Source organism: Lagenorhynchus albirostris, chromosome 12 (genome assembly GCF_949774975.1).
Source record: "Lagenorhynchus albirostris chromosome 12, mLagAlb1.1, whole genome shotgun sequence".
Classification (NCBI taxonomy): domain Eukaryota; kingdom Metazoa; phylum Chordata; class Mammalia; order Artiodactyla; family Delphinidae; genus Lagenorhynchus; species Lagenorhynchus albirostris.
In genome coordinates this window covers 60,421,239-60,442,921 of record NC_083106.1, presented here as the reverse complement: position 1 = coordinate 60,442,921, position 21,683 = coordinate 60,421,239, and the positions used below count along the sequence as shown (strand labels likewise).

General features: G+C 36.2%; 1 protein-coding gene across 2 annotated transcripts in view; it reads left to right on the top strand.

Moving 5' to 3' along the window:
- The window catches only part of UFL1 (UFM1 specific ligase 1), a 52,177-nt gene that overhangs the window by 15,931 nt on the left and 14,563 nt on the right, over positions 1 to 21,683 (top strand). The window contains exons 1-6 of one of the 2 annotated variants that reach the window (XM_060167773.1): positions 22 to 123; positions 1,711 to 1,841; positions 15,572 to 15,630; positions 17,711 to 17,857; positions 19,191 to 19,366; positions 20,000 to 20,179. In XM_060167773.1, the coding sequence (XP_060023756.1) occupies positions 61 to 123; positions 1,711 to 1,841; positions 15,572 to 15,630; positions 17,711 to 17,857; positions 19,191 to 19,366; positions 20,000 to 20,179 (756 nt within the window). In that variant the 5' untranslated portion in view covers positions 22 to 60. Of the gene's footprint in view, positions 1 to 21; positions 124 to 1,710; positions 1,842 to 15,571; positions 15,631 to 17,710; positions 17,858 to 19,190; positions 19,367 to 19,999; positions 20,180 to 21,683 lie in introns of those variants that run through there. The other variant, XM_060167772.1, reaches the window with a different exon arrangement.

Genomic DNA, 21,683 nt, shown 5'->3' with positions numbered 1-21,683 from the left:
ATGAAGACTATAATTTAGAAGGGGTGCTACTGGCATCTTGTGTGGTAAAGGTCAAGGCTGATGCTAAACATCCTGCAGTGCACAGAACATCCCTTCCCAACAAAGAATTTTCTTGCCCAAAATGTAAGTAGTACCAACATATTTTGATGTCACCTTTTTTCCTCTAAACTGTCAGTGTGACAGGAAGAAGAACCAAGGAGTCACTTATATTCTCTTCATTTTTGGTACTTGTGTCAATACTCAAATCAGATATCTTGATTTATAGTGTAATAACAATGCTACCTGAAAATAGAGGCTAGTTCCCTGTTTGTTTTTTCTTAAAATGGTTTGACATTTTAGAATTATAGAAGTCCATTTGGTACAGTGGAAAGTGCATGGGCTTTGGAGTTAAACAGACCTTGATTTGAATTCTGGCTATGCCACTGCTTAGTTATTCAGTGTCAGGAAAATTATTTCATGTCTTTTGTGCTTCCAGTTACATATCTGAAAATGGGAATAATTGTCTCTTTCATAGATCTCAGTGAGGCTATATTCATGATATATCTACTGAAATGGCTGGCACAGTGGAAGTACTCAATAAATGATGGTTTTGTTTTGTATTTACTGCAACAAATAAGGGAAAAGCCAAATCTCTTTTTAGGTATACTTTAACTTAACAAACCATAATTGCATGAGATTAATTTATAATACAACAGATTTACTCACTCATTTTAGCCGAGTGATTTCTTCTAATTGCATCTAAAATACCATTGAGGGCATAGATCTGAAATACAAAGCATTTCAGGAGCCTAAGCTCCTGAGCAAATGTATGTAAATCACAGAAGATAAAATCGGCAAATATATGTAAATCACAGAAGGTAAAAAAAAAAAAAATTTAGACACTTAAATAAAAGTATCAGAACAGATTCAAATGATTTCTTATAAAATTGTGCTACTGATAAATTTTAGAAATATATATAGTTTCTTAATAGTTTCCAGTTTTAATTTTTCTCAGAATCACAGGCAGTATTCTAAAAGCTCATTAAGAAGTTGTTTGGAAAGCATTTTTCTGTACCATAAAAGTGTCAGCCAGCTGACCTGAGTAGATTTAACTTGTCCTGGGAAGGCAAATATGTCCAGGCTTATTTTATATGTACCTGATACCAGTCATAGTGTAGCTGTGGAAAAATACTCTCTTGAGATTACCAAGAAATCAGGTTGTCTGTCAGTATAGATTTCTGGACACAGTTTGTTAATATTTGCATCACAGAAGATAACTTTTCAGGTCTTATGTTTCCCTAGGTCACAGAATCTTGGAATAACATTTATTTCTCTCTGTTAGTGTTAGAAGCTCCATATAGGATCCTCTCCAAGACCCATGTATATGTCTTGGCTGTCTATGTGTCAGACTGCCTGTATCTAGAAAATTGGTTAATCAATCTCTTTTATTTTACCATAGAAATAGGCCTTATTTTAGCATGTAGCTGAGCCTTTTAACATTCAACTATTTGATTTATTCGATTCTTGTCTCTGCCATAAGATTATGAAGTTTCCTAGATCCTAAGTCTTCATTTTACCTTATATATCTTGTTAATTCATGCTTGCTGAAATTATTCAGTCATATGATTAATACAGCATCAGCATGCAACATGACGCTAGTAAGACTGTACAAATGTAAATGTGTAATTTTCTTTCAAATTAACAAGAATTTTCATCCATCTTTACCCTCAGGCGCTAACTCAGCGACTAGGTAGAATTATTAACGGACACATTGATCTTGATAACAGAGGAGTAATATTTACTGAAGCTTTTGTAGCTAGACATAAAGCACGCATCCGTGGGTTGTTCAGTGCTATTACCCGGTAAGCATATTTTAAATTATGTATATTTTTACATTTGTTTGATTATTGTTTGCTTTTTTTTTTTAAAGCAGAATCTCATTCAGGCCCCTAGTTTATTAAATAGACAGAGGGCAGCTTCTGTGAAATAGGAATGGGGATTCCAGAGCCCTAGAATGTGGCCACACTCTCTCCAACGCACATCTCCTTTACTTGCCTACCTTCACCATCCTTATGACCCCAGATGTACTTCTGCAGAACACCCAGATCATATATAAAGTCACCCTGGGATCATGGAAAGAGTATGCAGTCAGAAGTCCTTGGGTCATATCCCTATCACATAGTAACCTTGTGACCTTGAGTAGATAAGTCAGTCAGTCACCTAACTTCTTTGGGCCGCAGACGGGGCTGGATGACTTTAGAACTTTTTTTTTTTACTAAATAACATTCTAGAATTCTAATGAATAACAATTTTACTTTCAAAATCACTTGAACTTAATGTTTGGGCCCTGTGTAATAAACTCCAGTGTGGAATTAAGAAAAACTACATTCTCAATTCTCTCTTTTCTCCTGTGTCATTTAGTTTATCTCAGTGGTTTTTGGGTCCCACCAACATTTAAATGTCCAGATTTCTCCATTTTAAAACAATCAAACCTCTCTCAACCCCATCCACTCCCTTTACTATCTTGTTTATTCCTTTCCTTAAAGTGAACCTTCTCGAATTGATGTCTACAGTTACTATCTCAGTTTTCTTACCTTTATTCACTTCTCAACTCACCCACCTGGCTTCTACAACTTACGTAGCAATGATGTCAGTATCATTAAATTTAATGGGTATTTCCTGTCCTTGTTTTACTTTATAGCACCATTTAACCCCAATTACGGCTTCCTTCTTGAAATGTTCTCATCTCTCTTTTTTTTTTTTTTTTCTTAACACTATACTTTCCTGGTTTCTTTTTACCCCTTTTGGCTGTACCTTATTAGGCTGTACCTTTTCTGGCTCTTCCTCCTTTCATGAGCCTTGAAAGTTTTGTTTCAGGCCATCTTTTCTTCTCAGTCCTGTACTGTCTGCCTAGGTGCTTTTACTTTTCTTCTAAGTTTCAGACTCACACTATCTGTACAGCATCTCTGTTGAAGTGTTTTATTATAAGTGCCTCAAATTCAGCATATTTAAAATAACTCACTACTGCCCCACTTTCCACCTCTTCTGAATTTATTCTTCCACTGGTGTTTCCATTACCAGTAAATATCATCATCAGGTTGGTTTTGCCAGAAAACTGGGAGTCCTTCTTTATGCCATCCTTTCTCTTACCTCCCTTTCCATAACACAACATCTTTTGAATTCATATTTTAAATATTTATGTAATCTTTACTTCTCTGACATCACCATTCTTACCACTTCAGTCCATTTTTTACCTAGACTGTTTCAGGAGCTTTCTAACAAGTCCCCCTTCTTCTACTCTTACTACTTTTCAGGACATTTTTTCGTGGAAGCCACAGTGATTTCTTTTTGTCATTCAACAAATCAAAAGCACTCATTGAACACCTAATACATTCAGGGCCCTGGTGGAACAAAAGACTAAAAGGATAGAAGAGAGAGCTTGCAATCTAATGCAACAGTTTTCTTTCTCTCTTTCTTCCTTTTTTTATCTCACACTTACAGAAAAGTTGCTAGAGAACCTTTTTGTTTTTTAATTGTCACATTTGAGAGAAAGTGGCTGACATGATGTCCCATAATCACACTTTAGTCTGTATTTCCTACAAACAAGGGCAACGTCCTATAGAACTACAATAAAAACATCAAAATCAGAAAATTGACTGTGATCCATTACTACCATCCAGTCCTTGGATCCCATTCATGTTTTACCAGTTGTTCCAATAATATTCTTTATACAAAAAGGATCCAGTTCAGAATCACATAGTGCATTTAATTGTCATGTCATGTCTCCTTAGTCACTGGAACACTTACCTTACTTTCATGACCTTGACACTTGAAGATCACAGGCCAGTTATTTCATAGAATATTAAATCTTTTCTTTCTGCTACTTTGTCATATTTATATTCAGGTTATGCATCTTTGGCAGGAATATCACAAAAGTGATTATATGTTCTTGTCATTGAACCCTACCAGGTGGCATACAATTTAGATTTTTCCAGTTACTGATGAGGTGCACTGTGACTTCTTAATAAGGAGATATCTGCTAGGCTTCTCATAAAGATTCTTGTTTCCCTTTATAATTAAGTATTTATGGGGAGGGCAGTTTGAGATCATGTGAGTTACCCTGTTTTTCATCAAATTTTCAGTTTATTCATTTATTAAATCACTGTGGACTTATGGTTTTCTATATTATTCATTGGATTATAATCTATTGTTACCATTATTTAGATTTTCAAATTGGCTCTGATTTAGCTAGTGGAAGGCCTTTCAAGCTGGCTTCTGTATCCTTTTGACGTGTCCCCATCATTCTTCCAACACTTCTTTCTGGCGCAACAAGAAGTTCCAGGCTCAGTTCATACTTTACCTGTTCCAACCTTGGAATCAGCCATTTCTCCAATGAGCCCTGGTTCCTTTTAGTAGAGTATAGTATTTAGAAACCAAGATCTGGACACTAGATTGTTTATTGCTGTTTGGTTGTTCCTACTCCCAAGCCCTCTCAGCAGACAAGCTAAGGTATACACGTTACACAATTGTATACACCCCCCTATATATCTATATTTTTGTATTTTTGTGTATCAGGAACCATGAGTTCACACTGATACCTCCAACACTCTAAGTCTTGTTCTAGTTGCCTCCTTTTCCATAATTGTAACTCCCTTCTCTGTCCATGAGAAACCTAGCTCCCATTATCCTTAATGTATTTACTTATTTGATTAATTCCCCTTTATGTGACTGATCTCCCATTTGCTGCTACAGCTCTCTTCCCTATGTGGATGTCTGCTTTACATAGGCTCTGACAGATTCCACCAGATCACCCTTCTAACACAAGAACAGTAGTTTTTTCCAGGAGAGGAACTGAGTAGCTGAGTGATAGGAATGGAGGGGGACTCCGTTTTGTAACTTTTTTGTACCCTGAACGTTTATCACTTAGTCAAAAAAACAAAAAAAAAACTAAAAGTGTATTTTTCCTATTAACAAATATTTATCCTTTTTCTTTGACTAGTTTTTGTGGTGAGTGTAGTTATCATCTGGTTCAGCAAATAATATTTTCCTGACTCATAGTAGCCCTGAGTTTCTCTATATGGAGGTATTATCAAACCATGAGAGCAAAAACAAATTTTGAGCCACAAAAGATGTTGCTAGGTTGTGTGGCTTCTAGATAGTTCCAATTAAGGTAATGTATCTTCATATTTGCCTCTTAAATACAAGGAACCAACTCAGTTTTCTGGTCTAACTTCAGAGAGAAGACCTGCATCTCTGATTGAAAAGGGTTTATGTTTATTGTTACTATGGGTAGCCAGAAAGAAGAGCAGGAAGTAGTTAGAAGAATACTAAGCTACATTGTATTCCAGATTGAAATAATTCAGCAGCTAAGTTTCATTGTACAAAAAAAGCTAGAAAGTTTGTGCAATCCAATTAAACTTTTATTGAACACCCACAGTAAGTTATGCACCCAGCAGTTTTAAGATAAAGTTCTTCAAGATGCCCTCTGCATTTTTGTAGGAATGTGCTCAGGTAGAAAGGAACAGAAAACAAAAAACATGAGAAGGTTGTAATAAGATAAACAGGAGAGCAAACTTCACGTAATTGGACCTAATTGGTCCGGGGTGGGGGGTGGGGGGCTCTAGATAACTCAACTGAAAATTTTAGGTAAAATAATTTAATACAAACCAAATTGATCTATATAGGAATTTGCTAAAAATAATAGTTTAGTCAAAAATCCCCAAACACAGCGGTTTTAAGTATTAATTCATATTTAGACAACTGTTTCTGCTCTCCCAGGTTTGTCATAGGGAAAATTTATAACATTTCAAATAACAAGAGAGAATCAAGTAGTTAGAATAACGTAAAAGTCTTTTAGTTATATGTGTAAGAATAAAAACACAGACTAAACCTAAACCAGAGAACTGGTATAATTGGCTTAAAATGAATAGGGATGAAAAAATTGGAGTCAGAAAAAAGTCTAGACCTTTTTTTTCAATAGTTTCCTTTACTTAAAATAAATTGTAATTATTATAAAAGAAAAGCATTCACAGGGATCTATCCAAAAGAAATGAAAACATATCTCTGCACAAAGGCATGAAACAAATCTTCATAGCAGCATTATTCATAATAGCCCCAAACTGGAAATAATCCAGGTGTCCATCAACTGACAAATGGATACAAACAACAAAATATGGTATATCCATACACCAGTATGCTATTCAGCAACAAAAAGGAGTGAATACTGATCTGTGCTTTATTATGCATGAACCTCAAAGACATGCTAAGTAAAAGAAGCTGGACACAAGAGACCACATACTGATTCCATTTATAAGAAATCTCTAGAAAAGCACATTTGTAGAGGCAGAAAGCAGATCGGTGGTTCCCTAGGTCTACGGGTGGCAACAGGAATTAACTGCAAATATCTGGGAAGGAACTTTTTGGGTGATGGAAACCTTCTAAAACTGGATTGTGGTGTTGGTTGCTCAGTTCTATTAATTTATTGAGATTGTTGAATTGTATACTTAGAATTGGTTAGATTTATATGTAAATTTTGTATATCTCATTAAAGCTGTTCAAAAAAAAAAAAGAAATGGGGCTTCCCTGGTGGCACAGTGGTTGAGAGTCCGCCTGCCAATGCAGGGGACACGGGTTCGTGCCCTGGTCCAGGAAGATCCCACATGCCGTGGAGCGGCTGGGCCCGTAAGCCATGGCCACTGAGCCTGCGTGTCCAGAGCCTGTGCTCCGCAACAGGAGAGGCCACAACAGTGAGAGGCCTGCGTACCGCAAAAACAAAACAAACAAACAAAGAAATGTATAATCATTATAGAAAAGACTGATAAGCAAAAGAGAAATTAAAGTGGATTTCTCCCAGTCATACACCCTAACTGGAATACAGCATTCAGTTTCCTTTCAATATGTTCGTGATCTCATTTTTCTTCAGAAATGGAATCATATAACATTCACTGACTTCCCAGGTGAGGGGAGCCTCACAGACAGAAAAAATAGAATGAACAAGAAATTAACATACAATAAAGGGCAAGACAGATAGTCAAGAGTCACCAAATTTGAGGTGAAATTTTGGTGGGAAAGCAAATTGATCACAGAATGGGAAGACAGATCAATTACCTGGTATTTCAATAGCATAATTCTGCTTAAGGATGTAAAATTTGGTGCAGTTTTTTTTTTTTTAGTTGATTTACAGTGTTGTGTTGGTTTCTGGTGTTCAGCAAGCAATTCAGTTATATATGTGTATATATATTTTTCTTCATGTTCTTTTCCATTATACTTTATTATAGGATACTGAATATAGTTCCCTGTACTATACAGTAGGACCTTCTTGTTTATCTATTTTATATATAGTAGTTTGTATCTGCTAATCCCAAACTTCTGATTTATCCCTCCCCCACCCCTTTTCCCCTTTGATAACCATAAGTTTTCTATGTCTGAGTCTTTCTGTTTTGTAAATAAGATCATTTGTATCATAGTTTAGATTCCATATGTAAGTGATGTCATATGGCATTTGTCTTTCTCTGACTTCACTTTGTATGATAATCTCTAGGTCCATCCATGTTGCTGCAAATTGCAACATTTGACTCTTTTTTATGGCTGAGTAATATTCTATTGTGTGTGTGTATATATATATATATATCACATCTTTATCCATTCATCTGTTGATGGACACTTAGATTGCTTTCACATCTTGGCTATTATTAATAGTGCTCCTATGAACATTGGGGTGTGTGTATCTTTTAAAATTAGAGTTTTTGTCTTTTCTGGATATATGCCCAGGAGTGAGATTGCTGGATCAAAAGGTAGCTCTATTTTTAGTTTTTTAAGGAAACTCCATACTGTTTTCCGCAGTGGCTGCACCAGTTTACATTCCCACCAACAGTGTAGGAGGGTTCCCTTTTCTCCACACCCTTTCCAGCATTTATTATTTGTAGACTTTTTGATGATGGCTATTCTGACCCATGTGAGGTGATACCTCATTGTAGTTTTGATTTGCATTTCTCTAATAATTAGTGATGTTGACCATCTTTTCGTGTGCCTATTGGCCATCTTTATGTCGTCTTTGGAGAAATGTCTATTTAGGTCTTCTGTCCATTTTTGATTGGGTTGTTTGGTGTTTTTTGTTTTTTTTTTAAATTGAGCTATATAAACTGTATATTTTGGAAATAACTCCTTGTTGGTCACATTGCTTGCAGACATTTTCTCCCAGTACGTAGGTTGTCTTTTCATTTTGTTTATGGTTTCCTTTGCTGTGCCAAAGCTTATCAGTTTGATTTGGTCCCATTTGGTTATTTTTGCTTTTATTTCTGTTACCTTGGGAGGCTGATCTAAGAAAACATTGCTACAATTTATGTCAGATAATGTTTTGCCAATGTTCTCTTCTAGGTGTTTTATGGTGTCATGTCTTATATTTAAGTCTTTAAGCCATTTTTGAGTTTATTTTTGTGTATGGTATGAGGGAGTGTTCTACCTTCATTGATTTACATGTGGCTGCCCAGCTTTCCCAGCCCACTTGCTGAAGAGACTGTCTTTTCCCCATTGTATATTCTTGCCTCCTTTGTCGAAGATTAATTGACCATAGGGGTGTGTGGGTTTATTTCTGGGCTCTGTTTGTCTTCTGTTATTGTTGTTTTTGGCCGTGTGGCTTGCGGGATCTTAGTTCCCTGACCGAGGATTGAACCTGTGCCCTTGTCAGTGAAAGCACAGAGTCCTAACCACTGGACCACCAGGGAATTCCCTGGGCTGTCTTTTCTGTTGCATTGATCCATGTGTCTGTTTTTGTGCCAGTACCATGCTGTTTTGATTACTGTAGCTTTGTAGTATTGTCTGAAGTCAAGGAGGGTTATGCCTCCTGCTTTGTTCTTTTTCCTCAGGATCGCTTTGGCGATTCTGGGTCTTTTATAGTTCCATATAAATTTTAGGATTATTTGTTCTAGTTCTGTGGAAAATGTCATGGGTAATTTGATAGGGATTCCATTAAATCTGTAGATTGCTTTGGGTAGTATTAATATTTTAACAATATTAATTCTTCCAATCCAAAAGCATGAGATATCTTTCCATTTCTTTGAATCATCTTCAGTTTCCTTTGTTAATGTTTTGTAGTTCTTAGCATATAAGTCTCTCACCTCCTTGATGAGGTTTATTCCTAAGTATATCTTTTTTTGATGCAGTTTTTAAAGGGAATTTTTTTTTTGCTTTGCCTTTCTGATATTTCATTGTTAGTATAAAGAAATGCAACAGATTTCTGTATGATAATCTTGTATCCTGCTACCTTGCTGAATTCATTTATCAGTTCTAGTTTTTGTGTGGCGTCTTTAGGATTTTCCATATATGGTATTATGTCATCTGCTTATAATGATAATTTTACCTCTTCCCTTCCAATTTGTGTACCTTTTATTGCTTTTTATTGTCTGATTGCTGTGGCTAGGACTTCTGATACTGTGTTGAACAGAAGTGGTGACAGTGGGCATCCTTGTAGTAAATTTCAGCGGGAATGCGTTCAGCTTTTCACCGTTGAGTATTATGTTGGCTGTGGGTTTGTCATAAATAGCTTTTATTATGTTGAGATATGTTCCCTCTGTACCCACTTTGGTAAGAGTTGTTATCCTGAGTGGATGTTGAATTTTGTCAAATGCTTTTTCTGCAGCTATCGAGATGATCATGTGGTTTTTGTCTGTTCTTTTGTTTATGTGGTGTATCCCATTGATTTGCTATGTTGAACTATCCTTGTGAACTTGGGATGAATCCCAATTGGTCGTGGTGTATGATCTTTTTTATGTGTTACCGGATTTGGTTTGCTAATGTTTTGTTGAGATTTTCTGCATCTACATTTGTCAGAGATACTGGTAATTTTCTTTTTTGGTGGTATTTTTGTTTGGTTTTGGTATCGGGATGATGGTGACTTCATAGAATGTCTTTGGGAGTGTTCCCTCCTCTTCAGTCTTTTGGAAGAGTTTGAAAAGGATCGGTATAAGTTCTTTGTATGGTTGGTAGAATTAATTCCCCCGTGTAGCCATTCCGTCCTGGACTTCTGTTTGCAGGGAGTTTTTTTAATTACAGATTCTGTTTCACTTCTAGTGATCATTCTGTTCAAATTAATTTGTTTCTTAATTCCGTTTTGGAGGACTGTATGTTTCTAGAAACTTGTCCATTTCTTCTGGGTTGTCCAATTTGATGGCATATAATTGTTCATAGTATTCTCTTATAGTTTTTGTATTTCTGTGGTATCAGTTGTTATTTCTTCTCTTTCATTTCTTATTTCATTTAGTTCTCTCTTTTCTTCTTGGTGAGCCTGGCCAGAGGTCTGTAGGTTTTGTTTACCCTTTGAAAGAACCAGCTCTTGATTTTATTGATTTCTTTTTTTTTTAATTGCAGTATAGATTTACAGTGGTGTGTTTCAGGTGTACAGCAAAGTGATTCAGTTACATGTATGTATAGTATATGTGTGTGTATATATATTTTTCAGATTCTTTTCCCTTATAGATTATTACAAAATATTGAGTATAGTTCCCTGTGGTATACAGTATGTCCTTGTTGTTTATCTATTGATATTTTATGTATAGTAGTATGTATATGTTAATTCCAAGTTCCTCATTTATCCCTCCCTCCTACCTTTCCCCTTTGGTGACTATAAGTTTGTTTTCTATGCCTGTGGGTCTATTTCTGTTTTGTAAATAAGTTTATTTGTATCATTTTTTTTTTTTAGATTCTACATATAAGCAATATCGTATGATATTTGTCTTTTTTGGCTTATTTCACTTAGTATGATAATCTCTAGTTCCATCCATGTTGCTGCAAATGGCATTATTTCATTTTTCTTATGGCTGAGTAATATCCAATTGCGTGTGTGGGTGTGTATGTATATCTGTCACATCTTCTTTATCCATTCATCTATCAATGGACATTTAGGTGGCTTCCATGTCTTGTGTATTGTAAATAGTGCTCTAGTGAACATTGGGATGCATGTATCTTTTTGAATTATAGTTTTGTCCAGTTATATGCCCAGGAGTGGGATTACAGGATCATATGGTAGCTCTAGTTTTAGTTTTTTTAAGGAACCTCCATATTGTTCTCCATAGTGCCTGTACAGATTTACATTCTCACCAACAGTGTAGGAGGGTTCCTTTTTCTCCATACCCTCTTCAGCATTGTTGGTAGACGTTTTTGATGATGGTCATTCTGACTGGTGTCAGGTGATACCTCATGGTAATTTTGATTTGCATTTTTCTAATAATTGGCATTGTTGAGCGTTTTTTTATCTGTATTGGCCATCTGTATGTCTTTGGAGAAGTATCTGTTTAGATCTTCTACCTGCTTTTTGATTGGGTTGTTTGTGTCTATTTTTTTAAATCTCTTTTATTTATTCCCTCTCTGATCTTCATTATTTCCTTTCTTTTTCTGACTTTAGGTTTTGTTTTTTTCTTTTAATTCTTTTAGGTGGTAGGTTAGGTTGTTTATTTGAGATTTTTCTTATTTTTTGAGGAAGGCCTGTATTGCTGTGAACTTCCCTCTAAGGACTGCTTTTGCTGCATGCCATAGATTTTGTATGGTTGTGTTTTCATTGTCAGTTGTCTCAAGGTATTTTTAAATTTCCTCTTTGATTTCATCTTGACCCATTGTTTTTTTAGTAGCAGTTGTTTAGTCTCCATGTAATCGTTTTTTTTCTTGTTTTTCTTTCTGTGGTTGATTTCTAGTTTCATGCTGTTGTGGTCAGAAAAGATACTTGAAATAATGTCTATCCTCTTCAATTTGTTGAGGTGTGTTTTGTGTCCTTGTATGTGGTCAGTCCTAGAGAATGTTCCATGTGCACTTGAAAACAGTGTGTATTCTGGTTTTATTGGATGTAATGCCCTGAAAATATCAATTAAGTCTAACTATTCTAATGTGTCATTTAGGATCTCTGTTGCATTATTGATTTTCTGTCTGGAAGATCTATCCATTGATGTGAGTCTGGTGTTAAAGTCTCCTACTATTAGTATTTGTTTTATGTATTCAGATGCTCCTATATTGGGTGCATATATGTTAAAGAGTATAATATCTTCTCCTTGTATTGATCCTTTTATCATTATTCAGTGCCCTTGTTTATCTTTTTTTATGGTCTTTGTTTCAAAGTCTGTTTTCTCTGATATGAGTATTGCTACCCCCGCCTTCTTGTCACTTCCATTTGCATGATACATCTTTTTCTATCCCTTCACTTTCAATCTATGTGTGTCATTTGCCCTAAAGTGGGTCTTTTGTAGACAGCATGTTGTAGGCTCTTGTTTTTTAATCCAATCTGCCACTCTTTGACTTTTTTTTTTTTTTTTTTTTTTTTGCGGTACGCGGGCCTCTCACTGTTGTGGCCTCTCCCGTTGCGGAGCACAGGCTCCGGACGCGCAGGCTCAGCGGCCATGGCTCACGGGCCCAGCCGCTCCGCGGCATGTGGGATCTTCCCGGACCGGGGCACGAACCCGCGTCCCCTGCATCGGCAGGCGGACTCTCAACCACTGCGCCACCAGGGAAGCCCCACTCTTTGACTTTTGATTGGAGCATTTAGTCTATTGACATTTAAGGTAATTATTGATAGATATGTATTTGTTGCCATTTTAAACCTTGTTTTCCAGTTGATTTTGTATTTATTTGTTCCCTTCTTTTTCTTTTTGTCTTTCCTATTGTGGTTTGATGGTTTTCTTTTGTATTATGCTTTTGTTCTCTTCTTTTTGTTTTTTGTGAATCTATTGTATGTTTTTGATTTGTGATTACGCTGTTTTTCAAGTATGTTAACCCATTCCTGTATCTACTTGCTACAAACTGGTAGTCATATAGGCTCAAACACATTCTAAAAAAAAAAAATCTGTATTTTCTTACTTTTCTCCCCCATATTTTTTGATTTCGATGTCCTCTTTTGCACCTTCATGTTTATCCTTTTGCTGTTCATTGTAGTTAATATTGCTTTCACAATAATTTTTTAAAAATCTGTGTACTGGCTTATTTAAGTGATTTACTTTCCAGTTGTGATATTCTTTTTCTTTCCTACAGATTCTTGCTTCTTTTCTATTGAGAGAAGACCTTTCAATATTTCTTTTAGGATAGATTTAGTATTGCTGTATTCTTTCAGTTTTTGCTTGTCGGAGACATTCTTTCTGTCTCCTAAATGATAATCTTGCTAGGTAGAGTTTCCTAAGTTGTAGGTTTTTCCCTTTCAGGACATCGAATATATCTTGTCACTCCCTTCTGGCCTGAAACGTTTTTGTAGAGAAATCAGCTGATAGGCTTAAGTAGGTTCCCTTTGTAACTAATTCTTTTGTTTTCTCTTGCTGCCTAGAAACCTCTCTTTATCTTTTAACTTTTGTCATTTTAATTATAATATGTCCTGTTGTGGGTTTGTTTGGGTTCATCCTTTTGGGACCTTCTCTGCTTCCCATACCTGGATATCTGTTTCCTTCCTTAGGTTTGGGAAGTTTTCAGCCATAATTTCTTCCAGTACATTTTCGATCCCCTTTTCTCTTTCTTCTCCTTCTGGGATCCCTATGATGTGTAGATTGGCACACTTTATATTATCCTATAGGTCTTATATATTGCTTTCATTTTTTTTCATTTTTCTTTCTGTCTGCTGTTCTTATTGGGTAATTTCCATTATTCTTTCTTCCTAATCATTTATTCATCTGCATCATTCAGTTTGCTATTTATTGCCTTTAGCTCAGCTTTCATCTCAGCAAATGAGTTTTCTAATTTTTCTTGGTTTCTCTTTATAGTTAGTAACTAGTTCCTTGTTACAGTGATCTGCATTTCTGTTGATAGCCTTTCTTAATTCCTTCAGTAGTTTTATTACCTCCTTTTTGAACTCAGGGTCTAGTAGACTGGAGAGGTGTTTCATTTTTTGTTCTTTCAGGGGAGTTCTCTTGATCTTTCATTGCATTTGGCTCCTCTGCTTCATTTTACTTATATTTCTCTTACTGTAAGAGTTTAGGAGAAACAGTTATCTACTGTGGTCTTGGAGGGCTGTTTTTATGTCGCAGCATCCCCGTGTACCCTGCATGAATCTAATATTTTTGGTGTGAGAGCTGTTTTTAGTGTGGGGCCCTGCCACGTCTTTTCTCAGTATGTGCTGGCCATTATCCCATTGATGGGGGTGTGACTGGTGTTGTGGTGACCAGAGCCTGCAATGGATATTGAGCAGGGCATCCTTTTTGCTCTGTGGTTGTCACAGCCCTGTTGGGGACAGGGTCTGCTCACCAGTTGTTGGAGCAGAAGCCCCCAGATACATTTCTAAGCTACTGCAGTGTGAGATAGGCAAGACTGGAGTGCTCCCGCTGGGAGAAAAGCCACTGCCTGTTCCTCCACAGGAGCTGTTTGCCGGGAGGGCATCTGTGGTGTTGCCTGTCACTCGTGCAGTCTCACAAAGTATGCTCTTGTTGGCACTGCCCTGGCCCCTCCTCAATCATGGGAATGCAGGCAGTCGACCTGTGTGACCCTCGGGTGCTGTGCTCACAAAACCAGCAGCGCAGATCCACTGAAGTCAGGCACCTAAACTGTCATGGTCGCACACCTGGACCTGCCCTGGGAGCTACAGAATCAGCCCAGACCCCAGCTCCACCTCCACGTATGCATGCCCACAAAGCTTGCAGCTGCTAATGCCAGACTTGCCCCAGCCACAGGATCGCCAGTAATCTGCTTGGATGTCCCACAGGTGCTGAGCTTACAAAGCCACCAGCAGCGGCATAAATCCGCAGATTGATCAGCTGCTGGGACACAGCTCAGATTTCAGCCCCACCTCCAAGTGTGGGCAGCACTCCCGGGCTTGCATGCTCCCAGAGATCATAGAGGCAGAGCCACACCTGCTGTGAGCACGCAGAGATTGAGGCTGCTCTGGCGGGGCCTTGCCCCTCCCTTTGCTTGAGGGTCACCCCATTAACAGTGGGGCTTCTATGGCAGACCCAGGCTCAGTCCTGTGTACACCTCCTGTTGCAGCCCAAAGCATACTCCACCCCCTTCAGGCTGTCTCTGCACAGCGAATCCCAGTCCTCTCCCCAGGTCTGTCCCCTGAAGCCCAAGTTTCAGCACCTAGCCCCCATGCCCACTAGCAGACATGCGTTTGGCTGGGGAGTACAGCAAGGTGGTCAGGACCGTCTGTGCCAGCCTCTGTTCTGCCTGTGGCAGGCTGGTTGCTGCATTCTCCTCTGAGCCTCTGAAGCTGTCTTGCTGGCCTGGCTGATGTTCCAGTCAGTGAAGGCAGTTCCCAGTGTGAGGGAACCTTCCCTCTTTCACAGGTACCTCCCAGGGACGTAGATCCTGTCCCAATTCCTTTTTTTTTTTTCCTACCCAGTTAAATGGTGATCTTTCTTGCAACTTTGGTTGTATGAGATCTGCCAACATTCAGTAGGTATTCTGTGAGAATTATTCCACATGTAGATGTATTTTTGATACATTTATGGGAGGAGGTGAGCTCCACGTCCTTCTATCCCGCCATCTTGATCTGTGGTGCAATTTTTGCCTTCATTTTTTTCTTCTAAATTAATTTGTTTTTCATAAACTAATCATCCTAGTTTTTTTTAAATTCATAAGTATGTGTAACTCTATGATGAGTAAAATGTTTTTTTAATTTTTTTTCCTTTCCATAAAGGCCTACAGCAGTGAATTCTTTGATTTCAAAATATGGATTTCAGGAGCAGCTTCTTTACTGTGAGTTTGCTTTAAAGTATATATCACTTAATTAGCTGTTGAATAGACTAAATGTAAAACTTAACTAATTTTAATGTTTTTGCCTCTTTTAATCTTAAAACTTATGTAACTAAAATATTTCTAGGGGGCTTCCCTGGTGGTACAGTGGTTGAGAATCTGCCTGCCAATGCAGGGGACACGGGTTCGATCCCTGGTCTGGGAAGATCCCACGTGCCACAGAGTAACTGAGCCCCGTGTGCTAAAACTACTGAGCTTGTGCTCTAGAGCCCGCAAGCCACAACTACTGAGCCCGTGTGTTGCAACTACTGAAGCCCGCGTGCCTAGGGCCTGGGCTCTGCAACAAGAGAAGCCACTGCAATGAGAAAGAAGCCGGCACACCACAATGAAGAACAGCCCCCACTCGTGGCAACTAGAGAATCCCCGCGTGCAGCAACAAAGACCCGACACAGCCAAAAATAATTAAATAAATTTATTAAAAAATATATATTTCTGGTTGGGAAGTTTCTCTATACCAATTTTCATATACGTGTCTTGTTATACCCACCAAACATTTAGTGTTGGGTACCTCAAGGGGCGTGGAATAAAAAAAAATTGTGTATGTATAAAATACTCTGTTATGCATACGCATATAGAGATTTAAAATTTTGGGATTAAGAATAATTTTTACTTTGTTTCTTACAGATTTTTACTACATTTTCTTATGAAAGTAGTGTTTGGCTAAAAAAATTTTTACAAAAGGCTTATAGACATTAAAAATAAATTCTTAGCATTCAAACAGTACAGTAATATCTTCAAAATAATTTTGGTCCATTGACTATTTTGTGTTTTTGTGAAACTCTTATGAGATTTCGAAGGTTTTTTTTAAAGCTTGGCTGGAGTAATTTTTAAAAGCAGCGACAATCTTTCAACTCAGGTATCTGCAAATATAAAATTAAAATGAATAATGGAAAAGAAATTTAAATACAGAACCAAAAATTAATTTTTGTTCACTATATTTTTCAGAATATGGAGTTCAATTTAAATTTTTAAAGACAAATTTAAAATTAAAATGTGACGTATTTCTGAATTTCCATAATCGGAGTTGGTGAAATTTCATTATAATGTAAAGTCCTTCAAGTAATAACTGATAAATTGATAACTTTGTCTGAATTTAGCTTGGGTTTGTGTTGTACAATCACACAAAATTTAAAATTATGTGCTGCAGTCAATTGTGAAATCTAGACCTTTCTGATGTACTCTAATTTACTCAGCATTGGAATTCTGAAATTCATATGTAAACTAATTTTTATTTCTGTTAAAAGCTAACTTTCCTGAATCATTCTTTGTGCCAGACATCTTTTGACTGTTCTTGTTGGTTCACTTAGGAATAACTCCTTTCTATCTGCTTTGTCTCTTTTTAGGGGATTTTGATATTTAAAACAACAAAGTGTGTAGTCGAATGTTATGGTTTAAATAAAAATCATAAATTTGGTGTTAATGGCAGGCACTAGTAGGTGGCAGAGTTGAGGTTTGGACTTAGGCTATCTGGGTCCGTATCCATCCTCTTAACCATAGCATTATATTTCTGTTATGGGTAGGATTAAAATGTGTTCCTTCAATTTAAACAGTGGAAAAGTAATTAATTTATACAGATTTTCATGGCTTTATTTCACACTGTTGATTCTAATAGGATCCAGGTGTCTTGATTTTTCTAAATATGAGGAAATTGAACTTGGTAACACTAGTGATTGTGTATTATCTATTCTCAGAGTGTGTAATTGCCTACTTTTAATCATGAGATAAATATTGGCTTTTTTTCCCAAAATTAGACTAAAAAATTCAACATTAATATTAATTAGTTTGTATTACAGTTCAGCATCTTTAGCTAGTTACCAAAATTTCCTGAATTTATGACCTGAGTATTCTCATAAATGGCAGGAAAGTTTTGTCTAAAATATAATGTCTTTATTTAGTATGAAATTTAAATTTTAAATTGCTTTTTTAAAGGGTAAGAATAACTAAATTGTGAAATTTTAGTGTTTTACTTTTTGAGATTTTTACCTGCTCTGATTTTTTTCTGTTTGTTTGCTTTTCTTTTAAGCTGTTCTTGAGGAACTTGTTAATAGTGGACGCTTACGAGGCACTGTGGTTGGTGGGAGACAGGATAAAGCAGTGTTTGTCCCTGACATTTACTCCAGAACACAAAATACTTGGGTGGATTCTTTTCTCAGGCAGAATGGCTATCTGGGTAACTTTTTTTCTTTTTAACTAAAAATCATTTCTAATATTAAACACATTCTTAGAAAGATTGTACTAGCCCTGGGAGTACACATGTACTTTACTGTTGGCCAGCAGACTATAATGGTTCTTTTTGAGTATAAAAGTAGTCATCACACTGTAGGTTTGTGTGGGTCATGTTAACTGAGTTTAATTCCATAGTTATTGAACAGTTGTAATGTAGAAAGGCCAGAAGCCGGTATTGATTGTTACCAGCCTTCTAGTAATGTGATACTATATGTGATACTTCAGGTTCTTTTTAATTCATAAAAAGTAATTATATTTATTATATCTTGTAACTTATGAAGTTGCTTGGTTTTTTAGTTACATAATCTTAGAAATATTTTATTGCTGTCAGTTTTACAGTGTTCATTTTTATTAGTTATCCAGTACTTCAGAAACATAGAAGTTATTCTAAATTTTGTTTCTGAGGTTCCATCATTTGGATAAAGTAGACTAATTGAATTTAATCATTAAAACATATATATATATATGTTTTATATATATATATATATATAAAAAACATATATAGCATATATATATAAAACTCAGTTTGATCAATTTCATAACCGAAGTCAAACTATGTAAGGGATCAGTTACCTATAAATAAGTCATTAGTGTTCAGTTTAAATGTGTGCTAGAATGAATACTGGCTTGGCTTATGTTTTCTTGACTTTCTACAATGTGCCTTCTCAGTTTCTTCAGCCAAGGACTTGGATTAGAATTTTGTTGTAATTAATTTCCTTAAATATTATTATTTGAGGACAGAGGGTGCATGGTAGATATCTCTTAATAACTTTAATGGCTGCAAATTTAAGTCTTAAATTTTTTACTTTTGTTTTATATGCTAAATCTTTTACTAGTGTAAATTAGACTAGAGATTGCTTTGTCCTCAGTTGTCTAATGAAACATTTGAAAAATAAGTTCCATTCCTTTAGTTAACTATAATCAAAATTCCAGTTTTTGTTTCTCTACTTAAATCATTACATTCCGTTATCCTCATTTCTACTTTTATTGCTCTTTAGTCCTCATGTTTCCCTTTGACCCCTCAATTGGAGAGAGATAAAGCTGAATTAATGAAGTACTTGAACCAATTTTTCTACAAATATGTTTAGTAATAAAAATTTGGGAAGGTAACATAACCAGGGAATAGGCTATGGTACACTTCCATGTTTTATTCTTAAAAAACTCTATTAGTATACAGCGCATTCACAAAGAATAGATTTTGGTAGAACTTAACTTTTTCTGAGGTTTCTAAAAGGTGTGAATAATGATTCTATTCCAACCTCGTGATGTATTTCTAGAATTTGATGCTTTGTCCAGACTTGGAATCCCAGATGCTGTGAGCTACATAAAGAAAAGATATAAGACTACACAACTCTTATTTTTGAAAGCAGCTTGTGTTGGTCAAGAACTTGTGGATCAGGTGGAAGCATCAGTAGAGGAAGCCATCAGCTCTGGAACATGGGTTGATATTGCAGTATGTTTTATCTTCTTAATTTTCCTTTAAACTAGTGACAACTGATACTTCACTAGTATATGGCCATTTTAAGAATTAGGATGTAGCTTTCAGGAAGGATACTTTCATGGTTGGTGGGGGGAGGAGGGGTATTAATGAAAATGTTAATTTCAGATAGTAGAAAGAGCTAAGAAGAAATGTATTTTGGAGGCAAAGTTATCAGGACTTGAAGTTGGAATGTTTGTGAGTTTTTGAGAGGAACTCAGTGTGACTTATAGGTTTGGGGCCTGATCAACTGAACGGAGAGTGGTTCCATTAATTGAGATGGGGGAGCAATGGGGAAGAGAAGATGGGAGCTGGGAGTCTGGGGGCAGGAGGCGCAAACCACGTTGTTTTGAACAGGACATGTTAAAATATGAGATACCTGTTAGGTATATGAGTTGGGGGAGGTTAGGGAAGCAGTAGCATATGTGATTTCAGAGTTCGGAGTGAGGATAAAGTAGAAATACAATTTGGGAGGTTGTCAGCATATAGAGGGTTTTGAAACCATTGGACTTATTAACAAGATGACTTAGGGAGAGAATACATATAACAAATGGTTTATCTGTATTATATTGCATTTATACTTTGTTTTCATTTTGTTTGTAATTCTAGCCTCTGTTACCCAGTTCCTTATCAGTGGAAGATGCTGCAATATTGCTTCAGCATGTGATGAGGGCACTCAGCAAACAGGCTTTAGCTGTAGTCTTTAGCGATACTATTGTAGTCAGTGAAAAATTTATAAATGATTGTACAGAACTGTTCAGTGACCTGATGCACCAAAAAGCTGAAAAGGTATGCCAAATTTCCTTTCACCTACTAATTTTAACAGTACTTTCACATTAGAATCATCTGATGACTTTTGAAAAATGAGGTAAGCAGTATACCCAAAACTGAACACTGTGTTGTTTCATACGTTATTTTCCTTCAATGCATCATTCCTTTTTATTTCCTCTCCTGGATTTGTTTTTCTCCTTCTTCATTCCCATCAGAACATAGAAGTTAGAACTTAGGAAGCTGCTTTTATAAATTGAAATCTTACAAATGAAATTATATATTTCACACTTAAGTCACCTGAGGGTATTGGTCCAACATTAAAATCCATAAAAATGATACCTGTGGATTATATGCATAAATGTATAGTATATTTATCAATCAGTACACATTATATTTACTAAATCTAGCAAAGCCTCATAATTTGACCTATTTGGGATATACCAACGGGATAACTTATTGAGGAAAGAAATTGTTACTATTAAAATTGATTAGTTCCTCAGAGCAACTGCTATGGAAGTGTTTAGAAGCAGAGGTCATGCCAGGTCTGCTTTAATGACTGTTCAATTCATATTTCTGGTTAGCAGCACCCTCATTATAAAGCTTGCTCACAAAATAGGTAGAAAAAGCCCATTTATATCTCAGACTGTTAATAAATTCATGAGGGCTTATTAAATATATAAATTATATTTATCTATATTCCTTTTAAGCTCCTTAATAGTCTTAAAAATGATATAACTTTTCTACCTTTGGCCTGCAAAGCATCAGAGAGGAGTAAAAAGTACACAGGATTGATATCAGTAAACCTGAGTTCTAATTTCAACTTGTTTACTCTGTTTGCCTTTGACAAACAGACTTCCAGTTTCCTCATCTTCATAGAAAAGGATGGTGATGCCCACTCTCACAAGGATAAATATAAATTAAGGAGCAATGTAAATAAAATGTTTAGTACATGTTAGCTACCAGTTACTAAATGACTACATTATTATTTTCATTTGAGACCCTTTACTAAAATAAAAATTTTACACAATCATTGATTTTTTTTTTTTCTTGTGCTCCTCCCTCCAACCACAAAAATAAATTCAGGAAAAAAAAAACTGATTTTTTGTTTGAACTGTTAACATTCTTAACATTTCTTTGCAAAACTGAAAAGGAAATATTTTTAATGTGAAAATGTATGTTTGTCACTACAGATTTAGAACTCTTTCCCATGATAAAGAATCAGTTTCTGAAATTGGAAATAGTTCATTGTTCCTAACATAAATTTATAAAAAGCAAAGATGAAGAATGAGTCCAGAGGGGAAAAAAGTTCACATGCCTAAGTATGCAACTCATATGTGATCATTATGGTGGGGTGGGGATGGAGATTTCATTATCTTTCTAGTAATCTCAGGTATCCAAGTGGCACTGGACCTTGGGAGTCTTAAAAAGAGAGGTAGCAAGGATCATCCGTTAAGCAGTGCTAAAATTAGCCAATAACAGTTGAAGAGGATTACATCTGATGCTGTGTGATCAGCTGTTCAGT